Source organism: Lactuca sativa, chromosome 5, assembly GCF_002870075.4.
Source record: "Lactuca sativa cultivar Salinas chromosome 5, Lsat_Salinas_v11, whole genome shotgun sequence".
NCBI classification, from domain to species: domain Eukaryota; kingdom Viridiplantae; phylum Streptophyta; class Magnoliopsida; order Asterales; family Asteraceae; genus Lactuca; species Lactuca sativa.
The window spans coordinates 152,938,803-152,954,553 of NC_056627.2; the positions used below are offsets into that span (position 1 = coordinate 152,938,803).

General features: G+C 38.6%; 1 protein-coding gene across 1 annotated transcript; it reads left to right on the forward strand.

Moving 5' to 3' along the window:
- The first annotated feature begins 3,762 nt into the window (after window positions 1-3,762).
- Window positions 3,763-5,938, forward strand: LOC111890467 (hypothetical protein At1g04090). Its single transcript, XM_023886586.3, has 2 exons — window positions 3,763-4,032; window positions 4,219-5,938. The coding sequence occupies exons 1-2, from the start codon at window positions 3,933-3,935 to the stop codon at window positions 5,739-5,741; spliced, it is 1,623 nt and encodes a 540-aa protein (XP_023742354.1). The 5' UTR covers window positions 3,763-3,932; the 3' UTR covers window positions 5,742-5,938.
- The last annotated feature ends 9,813 nt before the right edge of the window (window positions 5,939-15,751 follow it).

The following is a 15,751-nucleotide window of genomic DNA, read 5'->3' on the forward strand; positions in this document are numbered from 1 at the left end:
CACCTATCGTACTATTAACACTTGGTATTTATGTAATCTTTAACAATGTACTTGATGTGAACAATGTCGGTTGTAATATGTAATGTTGGTGATGAATGTGTTATGTTTCATGTATATTCATTGTGATGATAATTCAATTATTAGTCACACAAGCCCCCGGACGTTTCCAAACCGTCTGGTTCGAGGGTGTGACAGGTTGGTATCAGAGCAATGTTTATAGTGAACTAGCATATCTAACCATACATGATATGCAACTATAAACACAAGGGGACTAAATAACTCTGAACAAAACAAAAATTTCATACTTATGTGCGCATATCAGGATAATAACCTAACAATATTTAATAAAAGCTTCTGGAGGATATTGAACACTATGATTAAACCTGGGCAGTTATGTAGTCCTATTAGGGATAAATATATCATGATCCACTATATTTATTCAGAATATGACCAACATATGTTTGGGAGTAATCATAGCAGGAAATGAATCCAAAAGCATACCTCACTCTCCAACAACTCTAGGGAACCCAAACTTAAATAATTAAAATATACTATAGGAATAATCAAAATTTGACTTATTCCTTCACACTCATGCAGTCACCATGGACGACGCTCAGCAAGGAGTCCGTTTTTATCAAGCCCGAGTGGCTCATGGGATGCTTGAGGAGAATCCCGAGGAAGAACAAGGGGGAGCCCTTGGCATTGGGCCCGACGAGTACACCGATACAGACTATGAGTTTAATAGGATTGACGAAGACATGGAGGAGGATGGGGACACAAATGAAGCCTCCGTCGAACCACCTACCCGATGAGGCACACCAGGACGACCCTGCTCCACCAGGGGATCCCGTTGGTGAGGATCGTTCTCTAGAAGCAGAGGTTGCGACACTTCGGCAGCAACTATTTGCTATGGAGGCACGAGCCATGCAAGATGAGCAGGAAAGGGATGAGGTCATCGGAGAGATGACCGAGATGGCTTAGTTTTTGGCACAACATTTTGGGATATGATTTCGCTACCCCCATTAGGCACTTCTCAGTATGATAGAGATTAGTAGTATATCTTATTAGAATTAGGTTTCTCTTAGGTGTACTATGCTATGTACTATCAACTCTATGTTTAGGTGATCACACTACTCATAGGGTCGTCGTGCTGCCGAATTTTATATTTCCCTGTGTACTGTATGCCTTTTGGCAAATTTTCATGTATCAAAACAATTAGTATTAATGAAAATTCTTTATGTTTTATCATGATGTTGTCATCTTCTTTGTGTTTTACTTTCTTGTTTTTCATTAATGCATGAAATTACTTAAATACACACACACACTATAGGCCTAGTCTAGGGGATTTCGAACTCGAAAAACAATAGGCACTCAACATCTTTTCATTCTATGACAAAAAGATGCCTCAAAGGCCCAACCATGGAAACAACGCAACACCAACCCCGCCGGAAATAAACTCGGCTGCATTCCAGGCAGCAGTGTCCGCTGTGGTCACTGCAACGCTTGCGCAAATTCACAATGGAAACAACGGAGAAGGAAACAGACGGGGAACCGGAAGCACAAATCAAGGAATAAACCATGGAGCCGCACGAACATGCACCTATAAGGACTTCACCAACGCCAAACCTCGAACCTTTAATGGGACAGGAGGCGTAATAGCCCTGAAGCGATGGATCGAGAAAGTGGAATCTGTTTTTGAAATCTGCGGGTGTCCAAATGAGTGTAAGGTCAAGTTCACAACCTGCATCTTCATTGATCAAGCTCCCTCCTGGTGGAATGGCCACGTAGAGGTGATGACACTCCCGATGGCGAACGCGATGCCCTGGGAAGAGCTTAAGGAAATGATGTTGGTAGAATACTGTCCTAGAGATGAAATTCAGAAGATGGAACAAGAGTTGCGGAACCTCACAGTTCAAAACTTAATTACAGAATTTTTTTAATCCCACTAGTGAATATATACATGTGGGTGTATTTGATTTTAAAAAGTGTCGAGCCTTTGTGAGCATGGATAATTCTTCCGGCCTAGATCACCAAAACTCATGTAGCTTTTATATATTTTTAATTAAAAAGTGGTGAATGACTCTTTCAAGTCACCCTAATGGGGGTAGTCGCTGATATTTTACAACATATAGTGAAAAATTATGATGTTATGTCCAATGTTTTTAAAACGGGTTCGAACCAGGAATCGAGGATGAGAGCGGTTCAACCAACAACCAGTGTTATGTTAATTTTTAGACCGGATCGAAACTGAGGGTTTCATAAAAAATCAGGCTAAACCAGTGTGACATATATGTTAAAAAATCGATTGAACAAATTTATTTTACTCGGATAGGTTGGACCAATTTACTGGACATGGATAGTTGGATTTCATTTAGCCGATTAAGATATATATCAAATAAAAACTGGTTAGAATAGATGACATTTGGCCACCGTTTTCGGCCATTTACACGACTTGTTACAAGTTTTTTTATGTTAGAAACTCCAATATAAGATTTAACCACTTAAAATGAAACTTCAACACCATATGTCTCGCTTAATTACCGATACAAGGTATAGGAACATATAAAATAACAAAACTCGTTAGTAAAGAGGACATTTGCCCACCGTTAGCCCGCCACACAAATTGTCACTTTTTTTTATGTAAAACTCATGTGAATGTGTGAAGTCTGATGTGCAATGATGACTTGTTTTCAATAAACTATTATGGAAACAATCATATGATTTAGTTTATGACCTTTAGTGATGAGAAATATATAAATCGAGAAGATCAAGTTTTCAAAAACTGACACCATAGTGTAGTTTTGTACTAGTATGAGAATTTGGGGATCCATTCTAAGTTTTCATCTGTATGTAGCCTTATGTTTCAAGATATAATTGATTTAGGGCTTTTAAACATACAAAAAACAAAGATAATGGAAAAAGGAGAAGTGGTAGTAGCGGTGGGAGGTAATGGGAGAAAGCATCAATTAATTATAGGGAGGAGTCTAAGATTCTAATGAGACGGTGCGCTTTACAAACATCTGATGCGGGGTTGAGGCAATGTTGGAGAAAAGTGGAGTTGTTCGGTGAAAGTAAAGGAAAGGAAAGAGAAGATTGTGGTATTCTCTCTTATTACTCAAGTTGGTCCACTATGTGTCTACTTAACTCTAAGGTTTCCAAGTCTTTGTTGTGGTTCTCAATCTAGAGATAAATAGACAGACAGATAGATAGATACAAAGATAGATAAAGAAATGTAGATATTTAGATTGATAGATAAAAAAGGTAAATATATTTTGGTGGAGGTGAGAGTGGGGTAGCCGGGTAGACGTGGGTTTCATTTTATATTTATAATTTTATATAGATACAATATAATAATAATAATAATAAGACAAAACAATTATTTGGTATGGACCAAAGTCCGAAACCACACAAAAATAGCAATACAGGTAATAAAATTACCAAAAAAAAAAAATAATAAATCTAAATTTTTTAGATCAAACGTACAACTTTTTGACAAATATAGAGTTTTCGCAATTTTCTCATATTCTTATTATTATTTGGTGGAGTGGATGGAGGACTATAACTATATCCATCTACCAATATCCCTACCACAAGACATTTATAATTTAAAAATTAATTAATAATAAACAGTCGATATCTACCGAATATTAAATTTAGTTTCCTTTTTATCCTTCCTTTTCTCTTTAAAATTCAAAAAGTCATTACTAGGTTTCTACCACAGTTTAACAATTTATTAAAAATGACATGGGTTGTTTGATGTGGGCGGGTTGAGTTTGATCGACAGGACAAAACGTTTTTAAGGTTAGTAAAAAGATTCGGACTTTTAGTATTCTAAATTAAAATAAAATGCATATTAGAGCCGTGTTTGTGTGTGTTTTACACCTATATATAATAAGTGTTTGGCTTAGAACTCACAACCAATACTCCCAAAAATGGGGAACTTCGGGTCTTGCTTTACCTCAAAAGAAACCGAAGTCTTTCCAGTTGAAACGAGGTTCAAGTTTCCTTCTCCATTGCCTTCTTGGCCACAAGGTAGTGTTCCTTATTTTTCATCTATAGTTTTTGTCCAAAACACTTAATTATTGTGTTAAATTATACCGTAGTTGATTGATATTTAGATATCTTACTAAATTACGTATAAACACGAAGTTTAACCATGTCTTTAATTTCAAGTACCCCATCGTGGGTTCGTATAATTTTCTCCATTCAATAAATCAGGTGAAAGTTTTGCAAGTGGTACAATTGATCTTGGAGGATTAGAAGTTTGTCAAGTAACATCTTTCAAGAGAATATGGTCCACTTCTCAGATTGGATCTAATGACACTGACATCACAGTCTTTGAGCCATCACCAATTCCAGATGGGTTCTTCTTGCTTGGTTGCTACTGTCAATCCAATGATACCCCACTTTTTGGTTGGATTCTCGCCGGAAAAGATGTCTCCGGCGGAACCCTTGTTAATCCGGTCGACTATACTCTCGTTTGGAGTAGTAAGGATTCATGTTACATTTGGCTACCAACACCACCGGAGGGTTACAAGTCAGTTGGGTATGCTATTACTACCTCACCGGAAAAACCCTCCTTAGATAAAATCCGTTGTGTTCGAGCTGATCTAACTGAAGAACCTGAAACCGATGCATTGTTATGGGGTTCGGATGATGTCAGTGTGTATGGATTAAGGCCAAAAGTTAGAGGGAGACAAGCGCAAGGGGTTTCGGTAGGTACGTTCATAATTGTGAAAGATGGAGACGATTCGAGTTTATTGTCTCTTTCTTGCTTGAAGAACAATAACTTCGAAAAGTCAACTTCTTTTTTGCCAAATGTAGCACAAATTAATGCCCTTATTCAAGAATACTCTCCAAGATTCTTTTTTCACCCTAAAGAAACCTACTTGCCTGCTTCAACAACATGGTATTTCACCAATGGGGTTCAATTGTACCACACCAGAGAGGAATCAAACCCAATTCTGGTCGAACCCACCGGCTCTAATCTTCCGCAAGGTGGTTCAAACGATGGCACATACTGGCTCGACCTCCCTGTTGATGAAACCGAGAGAGAAAGAGTCAAGAAAGGTGATTTGCAAAACGGTGAGGCTTATATTCATGTCAAACCAATGCTCGGAGCCACGTTTACTGATCTAGCGATTTGGCTTTTCTACCCTTTTAATGGTCCTTCCACTGCGAAGCTTGGTTTAGTTGATATTCCTCTAGGAAGGATCGGTGAGCATATAGGAGATTGGGAGCATGTGACCCTTCGGATTAGCAACTTCGATGGAGTTTTGTATCGTGTTTATTTTGCTCAACATAGTGGAGGAACATGGGTCGATACCCCATCACTCGAGTTCTTGGATATGAGTAATAGATTTGCAGCTTATCCTTCGTTGAATGGCCATGCAACGTACCCTACTCCCGGGGTTGTAATGCAAGGAACTGATGTGATTGGGATCAGAAATGATGCAGCAAAAAGTGATAAGTTTTTGGACGTAAAAGACAAGTATTTGATAATGGCAGCTGAGTACACCAGTGATGTAATCGAGCCACCATGGGTGAACTACGCGAGGAAATGGGGTCCAAAAATAACGTATGAGATTGGGACTGAGATCGAAAAATTGGAGAGCTCATTGACAGGAATTGTGGGATCGGCGATCGAGAGTTTGGTGGATATTATTCCGACGGAATTTTTCAGCGAGGATGGACCTACCGGTCCTAAAATGAAGCCTGAATGGGACGGGGATGAACGGTGATTAAAACTCTTAGTCAAAAAATTTCATTGTTCTTTTTTAAAATTCATTTTTATTGGTCACGCGCATATTTCCATTTCTTTTTTAGTTTGTATGTAATATTTGTATACTTCCAATTTTCATAATTGGAATTACATGAGTTTACTCTTATGATTTATTCGTAAGACACTAATATTATATTCTACATCCACCATTAAATACATGATATACAAGTTATTTTTAATACACAAAACTCATTAAATTAACATCTATTTATTCATAATCATCCACAATACATAGTTCAATGGAAGAATTGAATGATGTCGCATGTCTAATTGACATTCAATGGATTAAACTCTATCATTATGGGATGTTATGTTGTCTTTCAATGGATATAGAATTCAATGACCATTAAACACTTCAACGTTAAAACGTAAACATTTTAACTATTAAATATATATTTCGTTGAACTCTATTGAGTTTAATGCATTTTAGAAACACTAATGTAAAGTTATATAATAAATAAAATAATGATGTGTTGATCCGTTAAATTCTTATGAATTTAATATATTGTGGATGACATCACACCACTCCATGTCATACTTATTAAATCCTAGTCACCATTTTACCATCGAATTAACCTTGTTTCCCAATTGCATTATATGCCCTAAATAGAAACTTGCATCCACGAATCTGGTTTTAACTTGTTGCAATTTTCTTTCAGGCGATAAGTTATCGGTGGATAATATCCGTTTGACAAAAGAGTATTATAATGTTAGCTATGCAACTTTTGCCATTAAGTCGTCAAAATTGTCTGATAATAAAATAAAATAAAATTTGTCAGAGTATAGTGACATATTTTCTAAGGGATGTTTCGCCACTATAAAAAAATTCCATTAGTTAACCATGACAAAAGAAGTGTTACTAATTTGTTGCCAAGATGCATTGCTATTTAAACATCATTGGTGTCCATTAATAACATGGCTGTTATCTTTGTACGCATTATCATTAGTAATGAATTTTCGTTGCTAATACTATAGCTATTTAGTTTCCATGGAACTTGCTAATTTAATCGATATTTTAACATGAGAAATGGAAACAATATGAGAAATTTGAGTGTTAGCGATTTCAGCCCATAGGTAATGTGATGCGGAAGCTATGTACCAACAAAATATGACATATAGTTCTTTGCAAGTTTGTCTATGTTGCAACTTTAGAGATTTTTGATGTATTAACCACAATAGCGACTTTATTTTTAAACAACTTAATGATTTTATAAAACAAAAAGAACCAACATTAGCAAAGAGCTAATGTTAGAACATTTATTTGTTTATTTGTATTATGTATATATTCTCATAATACAGTGGTCCTTTGTGTATAAGTTTTATATTGGTTGTATTATATAAAGACATTGAATACAATAGAAACCCTAATGACTATTTTCACTATCAAACATGGTATCAAGCTGCATATCTCCTCACCCCTTCTAACACATACGATCCCTCCTCTTCTTTTTTTATCGACATCGCCTTCCGGTCAGCCGTTGATCTCCTCCATGCAACCATCGCGCTTTCGTTTCTTCAACTGCAAGTCTCTCCGACTTGTTTTTTTAGTTGTGTCGATCCTGACATACATGTCGCCTCCCTCCTATACACCCCTCTCCGTTCCAATCGGTCTCCATCAAGGGTTTATAGTATCGTATTCTTTGCTACAATCTGTCTGCCTACGATAAGTGTTATAACATTTGTCTCAATTTTTTCTCACTTGCGTTTTTATTTTCAGAAATTATGTCCATTCCTACTACCTCCTCATCTGTGGTTCCCACTACTCAACAACTAGTATATGGGCTTACAAATGTTTACAATCAATTCGCCTTCAAGCTAACCATGAGCAGGTCCAAGTACAAGTTATGGTACCTGATTTTCCAGGATATTTGTAAGGGTGCTAAGGTTCTTGGTCATATTAATGGCAAATCAAAACCCACTAGTAAAGATGATGAAGATTAGGAATCCAGATTCCCAGGTCAACTCTTGGTTTTATTCCCCTTATCACCCGAATCTATTACAAATAATTTCAAATGACAATTGCACTATCAAGGATTTATAAGACATGCACCAGTCTCCTTTTTCCCAATCCCTATCTTCCGATTTTCTCCCCAACAATCAAACTCCTTTTTTGTGGACATGCAATGGTCCTTCAAGCTCTGTAGAAACCAATGGATTTAGCTTTTGCTTTCCAAGCCATGTCGGTTCAACCGCTTCCAGACAACCAAATTTACATAGACCTAGGTGGAGCTCTAACATGTCTTTTAAACATGGTATAATGTCTTCCCTTACACTATGTAATTCTAAGCCTATTATGGTTGTTAACGGTATTATTATTACCGTTACTTACATTGGTCATTTCTCTCTCCCTTCTGCTCAATCCAATTTTGTCTTAAATAATATTCTCGTTTCAAATCGTATGGTCAAAAATTTTGTTTATTTTTGTATATTAACTCATGATAACTTTGTCTCCATAACATTTGACCTCTTTGATTTTCTATGAAGGGTCTTAATTTGGGAAAGCTTCTTTAGCATTGCAAATGTATTGGTTATCTTTACCCATTTATTCGGCCTTCGACTCCTCGCTATCTGCTCAAACCCTTGTTCCCACGACTCTTCCCACATGGCACTGGTGTCTTGGTCATTCCGACTCATCTGTTTTAAATTTTTTGCATTCTCGTAATTTTGTTTCTAGGTCGTCAAATAAATTACCAATTTGTCATGCTTGTCAAACTACAAAAACATTTTCGTTTAGCTTTTTCTTTATCCACTACTAAAACTTCTCGTGTGTTTGAACTTATTCACTTTGACTTATGGCATGACCATGTTACAAGCACGAGTGGTTTTAAATATTACATCTTATTTCTTAATGAATTTTCTCATTTCTTGTGGGTGTTTCCGCTACGTGCTAAATCCAAAGTTTACTTTGTTTTTTTGAATTTTCATATTTATGTTAAAAAAACAATTTAAAACTGACATTCAGTCTCTTCAGTGTGATAATAGACATGAATTCAACAACCATCATCTCCTCTTTTATCTTCAATCTAATGGAATTATTATTCGCTTCTCTTGTCCATATACATATCAAGAAAATGGCAAAGTCGCACGATCCATTCACGCAATTAATAATGGCATGCACAATTTCCTCTTTCAAGTGTACTTACCCATTAAATTTTAGCTTGAATCTCTACTCACTTCCGTTCACACCCTGAATTTGCTCCTACTAGGACTTTGACATACACAACACCCCTTGAAGTTTTATTTGTTTTCTTTCCTACTTATGATCCCCTCGGTATTTTAAGTGCCTTTGCTACCCAAACATTACCTCAAACACCCCATATCAACTCATTCCTCGATCGTCGGTATGTATATATTTAGTCCCTAATCCTAATCACAAAGGTCATAAGTTTCTTGATCTCGTCACTCTGCGTGCAATTATCTCCTGACATGTTGTCTCAAATGAATATCATTTCCCATATTCTTATTTTCACACTCATCCATCTTCCTCTGATTATGATTCTCGTGTGTCTCCCCATGAAATCAATTATTCTCTCATTTCTCCCTCCTTAACCATCACTACATCTACTAATGTCTCTACCCCTCCCCAATCCCCTCCTTTTAGTGCTTTAGGTTCGACTTCTGCAGGATCTTTTCCTTCGAGCGACTCTTCTTCTCCTCACCTCCTAGGACTACTGGTCATCCTGTGGTTAGTCGTGCTAGAAAAAGTTCCTTAAAACCCTACAATCTTATGATCCTCTCTGCCACTACTGACGTCTCTCCTATTCCCATATCCACGCCTCAAGACCTATGTGATCCTAATTATAAACTTTCCATGGATAATGTGATGTGTTCTACTAACATATTTGGTTGTCGTTGGCTATATGACTACAAGTTTAACTCTCACGGAAAACTCGATCAGTACTAAGGACGTCTTCTTGCGTAGGGTTGATCTCAATCACTGGGATTGAACTTTTACAACAAATTTAGCCTGGTTTTCAAACCCGCATCCATCTGTATTGTTCTTAACATTTCTATCTTCTCATCGATGGCCCATCCTCAACTTGATGTTAAGAATACTTTCTTGCATCACAATCCTACCAAAGAGGTTTACATGAAACAAAATCCTAGGTATGTTGACCATAATCATCATGAATATGTTTCTCGCTTGTGAAACGCCTTCTATGAACTCAAACAATCTCCTCATGCCTGGTACCATAATCATTTAGACCCCATAGATATTCTCTTATATGTTAATGAAATAATTTTCATGGCCTTCAATTCTTATTTGATTCAGCAAGTCATTACTTGTCTATCTTCAAAGTTCTATATGACGGATCTAGGCCCTCCATCTTTCTTTATTGACATTACTTCTACTTGTGTCATTCATGGTATATTCATTTCTTTGATTGTGTTTGCTAAGGAGATTCTATCATAGGCCAATTTGTCCTCTTGTAATCTTAGTAGCACTCTGAAGGACACCAGACCAAAACTCTCCCCCTTTTGGTAAATCGGCTAACGACCTGACTCTTTATGAAAGTCTTGTTGGAGCCTTACAATATCTGAAATTCAACCATCCATATATTTCTTATGTTGTTCAACAAGTTTGTCTCTTCATGCATGGCCCTCATGAACCATATTTTCTTGCTCCAAAATGTATCCTATGTTATCTCAAGGGAACTCTTAATCATGAATTTTTTCCTCATCTGTCTCATGTTGATCGTTTGGTTTTTTATTTTGATGCTGACTGGGATGGGTATCCTCAAACACACCGATCTACCTCTAGGTTTGAAGACTATCTTTTTGATAATCCCATCTCTTGGTCCTCCAAACATTAACACGTCATGTCTAAGTCTAGTGTCAAAGTGGAGTATATGCAATAGCAAATGTTTTTATTAGTGCTTCATAGCTTCATAATCTTCTTCTTAAACTCTCTTTCTCCTTAAATCAAACTATTATTGTGTTATGTGACAGTGTGAGTGCTATATACCTAGCGTCTAATCTGGTTTATCACCAAAGAAACAAATAATAGGAAATAGACTTATACGTTGTTAGGGAATGTGTTTCGATTGGTCGGGATCATGTTTTACATGTTCCATCTGCTCACCAGGTTATTGACATTTTTACCAAATGACTTCCCACACAGCTAATTCTTCATTTTAGAAACATTTTAGACATATGTGAACCTTCCGCTCAAACTAATGAGGAGTTAAAAAAATATATTTGTCTATTTGTATTGTTTATGTATTCTCATAGTATAGGGGTCCTTTGTTTATATTTTTTTATAGTGGTTGTATTATATAAAGGCATGAAATACAATAGAAATCCTAAAGGGTGTTTTATAGTGGTTGTTATATTCTGATTTGAGTCGTGGTTATCGCAACCGGAGGGAATTGGAGAAGTGGTGTACGCATGGATTGCGAATATTGGGTCATGAGTTGAGTACTAGATTGGAACAGAGTGGTTCTGATTCTGTTGTTGAATCCGACTCTCGAGCTTGAGTATAGATTCGTTCGTGTGTTTAGTAGGCAAGATGAGGTTTCAGATTCGTAGCTGGGTGTATTTTTAGACGTATTGTTCTCCATTATATGTATTAGACCAGAGTGATTTAGTTCGTCGATATGGGAAGAACCGCGAAACGCATGGAATCAGTGGTTGCTAGACGACAGAGGTCGAAGGTGAGACGATTTCAGATAAGTTGTAGTATTCGCTTGGGGTAAAGCGAACTACGTGACTTGTGTGTCGCGATGAGCTAAGATAGCTATTATGAACAGGAGGGTTGTAAAGTCATTTTATTAGGTGTGCAAGGGATAGCCCTTGGAGGTTCAACCGTTGGGTCGGGAGCTGACCTGGTACTCAGAGTTGGGAGTGTTTTATCTGAGTCTGTTATTCGATGAGCGATGGGTGATATTCTGCATGGGCGGTCTGTCGGGGAGACATACCACTATAGTTTCTAGTTATGGAGAGTTAGAGTAGGTACCTCCACTGAAAAAGGGGTCTTTCGTTCTTCGGCTTGGGAATTTCTATTTGGATTCGGATGTCTTGGGAGAAGGATCATTGAATGTTAAGATATTTTCCAGTTGTGCTTCTCGGGTTATTTGTTTCGATCTATGCAAAGAAAAAGAACGATTTCGAGGACGAAATCTAATTTAAGTGGGGGAGAACTGTAACATCCTGTTCCAGATTGTCTTATCATTTAAGGCCTGTGGGCCTTAATCTGAGTATGAGAAGGTTTTTAGGCTTTGAAGGAGAAATGTTTAGGCCTTTTTTGGGATATGGGTAAGGTAGGTTGTGTGATAAAATAGTTCGGTTTGTGCTTTAGAGCCCAAATGTATTGTTAAAGGCGTTGGTGCTGGCTTTTCAAGAATTTTGGATCTGAGTTCGAGTGGGCTTCATGAGGAATAAAGTTGATAGAAGTGTAGGGCTTCTTGTTACCTTTTCGTGGATATAAAGATCGTCGGAAACGGATTTATAACAAAGAAGTTATGGCCTTCAGAAGTTTTGTCATTTTAGGCTTAGCCGAGTACGCTGGGCGTACACAAAGCGTACATTGGGCGTACTAGTGAAGAAGGAAGTAAGTTGGGCGTACTTTGGAGTACGTTGGGCGTACTGACCAGGGGTGCTCGCGAATGTTCTTCAGAGTACGTTGGGCGTACCATATATACGTTGGGCGTACGCCAATTAGACATGAACCCTATTGTAGGGTCTTGGACCCTATTTAAGCTCCTTATCTCCTAACCTAACCCTAATATCTTCAGCCTCCATCCCTCTAAACTCTAGAAATCGACCCTAAGCCTCCATTTGAGTGATTCTTGAGCATTTTGGTGATTTAGTGAGTTTTTTGGTGCATATTGTGGAAGAAGGAGTTCCTTGAGGAAGCATTGATTGCTTGGAGCTTGTGGATCCAAGCCCTAATCATGTTGATCGAGCTCCAGAAAGCATAAAGATTGAATATTGGGGGTTTCTCATGTGGATCTAGTGGGGTGATCACTTGTTATGTTTGGCTTCTAAAGAAGAAGGACCTTTGAAAGAGAATAGCTTGAGCACCTAGGTTTTGGATCTATCTTCTTCTCTTATTGGTGCATCTTCCAGAGGTATCAAGTTTTCAACTTGCTTATTGTTGTGCTAGTTTTTGTTTTGGGTCCATTTTAGGGTTTTTGGTCCCAAAGCTTGAAGCTTTATGAGTTTTTTTAACTCTAGAGCCTAATATATGTCCCTTTCAGTATATTTAGTGGTGTTATGTCATAAAAATTCAATCTTGGATGTTGGAATCAATCCATGCATGAGATAGGAGGTTTTTGAGATAAGGGAGTGAGTGTTTTGGGTGTCTGTGACCTTTCCAGTCATGCAAAGGCTTAAAGTCGCTGACTTTATGGAGTAAGTGCCATTAGGGAGTCTAGATCTAGGGTTTTAGGTAATGTCTTAACCGTTTAAGACCAAACGAGTAGAAAGAGTGAATCTGGGGAGTACGCTGAGCATAATTCCTATACGCTCCATGTACTGCCCCAGTGTCCCCAATGGCCAATATGGATTCATGAGTACGTTGAGCGTACCAAGAGAGATACGCCCCGCGTAACCTCATTGTGCACTTTTGGGCTAAGTCTCATTTTGGGCCTTGAGTGTTGGGCTTGGAGTTTGGACTTGTTGAAATAGACTCTTGGACCAGAAGATTATATATATGTGCTTTGGGCCCTTGAGTTGGGCTTTGCCCTTAGATGTGAGAGAGTTGGGCCTAGGGAGAGCCCGTTTATTACTAGGCCTTGGTGGTCCCAATGGGTTTTAGGTCATTGATGGGTTGGTTAGTAGACTACCTTTAGACCTAATGAGTGAGAGTTGGGACTTAGTTCCAAATTGGGATAATTGTGGGTTTGGCACAGAGTTAGAGGTCGGTGCGTAGCAACAATGTTTATAGGGGATGTTCATCATTCGAGGTGAGTCTCCTCACTATACTTTACCTAGAGTGGTAATTATGTGTGACCAGAGGGTCTTATGTGCTTGCTTGAGATATACATTTTCAGTGTGATATGTGTTGTGTGCTATATTATGTGATACTTAGACCGGACCGGAGGGTCCAACGAACTATGAGATCGGAGGGTCCTCACTTAGACCGGACCAGGGGTCCAACAAGCTGTGAGACCGGTGGGTCCCAACCAGACCGGACTGTAGGGTCCAACGAGCCATGGGACGGGAGGTCCCCAACCAAACCGGACCGGAGGGTCCAACGAGCCATTGGACTGGAGGGTCCCAGTGAGACACATAGACCGGAGGGTCTTACGGAGTTATAGCTTTGAGTGGCTTACATGTTGTATGTGGCATATTGGGGAACTCACTAAGCTTCATGCTTACCGTGTTATGTGATATGTGTTTCTGGTTTTCTCAGGATCACGGGAAGGCACCGGTTTGATTGTACACACTAGAAAAGGAGTTATGTTTTGAGGATCCTGGAGTATTAATCAAACAATTATGGAGTTGTGTTTTGCAACTTATATTAATGATATTTTTGTGAAATGTGTTACGAGAATTATATGATTTCAAAATGAAAAAAAAATTGTTTGAAAATTTACGGTGTTACACATATAAATAAATGTAGTCTAATATTCCCCCTCAAGCGACAAGTGGTGGACCAAGGTGCAACATTCGACGAAACTGCTCAAACTACTGACGAGGCAGGCTTTTGGTGAAGATATCCTCAACCTGAAGCTTTTTTGGAACGAACATAGTAATATGTTTTCCAGATACAACGAGCTCACGAACAAAATGATAATCAAGGTCAATGTGTTTAGCGCGTTTGTGAGCAACAAGATTATGGGTAAGGAAGAGCGCACTTTGGTTATCACAAAGGAGGGTCGCTCGACCGGAAGGCAAAGCTTGAAGCTCAAGAAGAAGATGAGTAAGCCAAATAATCTCAGCAGCAGTGTTCGTCATGGCCTGATATTCAGATTCACAGCTGGAGTGAGAAACGGTCAGCTGTTTCTCAGCACTCCAAGATATAAGATTACCCCCCATGAATATTGAGTAGCCATAAGTGCAAAATTGGGTATCAAAACAACGATCCCAATCTGCATCAAAGTAACCTACAATAGAGGTGGACTTGGGCTGAGAAAAAGTGAGACCAAAAGTGAGTGTTCCCTTCACATGACGAATAAGACGCTTCACAGCTTGAAAGTGAGCGACAGTCGGAGCAGCAAGATACTGGCTGATCTGATTCACAGCATAGGCAATTTACGATCGAGTAATCTTCAGATACTTAAGTGCTCCAACCAAAGAACGATAGCGTGTGGGGTCCTCATAAAGGAGACCATCACTAGCAAGAGATGCATTGGTGGCAAGGGGAGTCGTCATGGGCTTAGCATCAAGTAGACCTGGAAGAGAAACAATGTCATGAGCGTATTTGGCCTGGCTGAGGAAGAGACCGTGTGGGAGTGACGTCGCCTCGAGGCCAAGGAAATAGCTTAAGCGCCCAAGATCTTAAATACACAACTCAACATTAAGCTTGGCAATAAAGCTAGACATAACAGAGGTACTGGATCCAGTGAGGATAAGGTCATTCACATACACCAACAAGTAAAGAATGCAACGATCGTGGTGAAAAACAAATAAAGATAGGTTAGCCTGACTACAAGAGAATCCATTAGTAACCAAAAAAGAGCTCAACCAATGAAACCACGCACGTGGAGCTGGCTTCAACCCATAGATAGATTTGTTGAGCTTGAAAACATGATTAGGAAACCGAGTATCAATGAACCCCGGGGGTTGCTGCATATAAACTGTATCACCGAACTTGCCATGTAAAAAGCCATTATTAACATCAAGTTGATACAGTTGCCACCCATTAACAATAGCGAGAGAAAGAACAACACAGAGCGTGGCAGCTTTGACAACAGGACTGGAAGTATGCGAAAAATCAATACCCGGCACCTGACTAAAACCTTGGCAACAAGACGATCCTTGTGCCACCTCAATAGAGCCATACGCCCGATACTTAGCACAAAA

Bases quoted from the DNA above. Each gene is read 5' to 3' on its own strand.
- LOC111890467 (XM_023886586.3), top strand. From the start codon at position 3,933: ATGGGGAACTTCGGGTCTTGCTTTACCTCAAAAGAAACCGAAGTCTTT. The intron at 4,033-4,218 runs GTAGTGTTCCTT...TCAATAAATCAG, and splicing joins ATTGCCTTCTTGGCCACAAG to GTGAAAGTTTTGCAAGTGGT.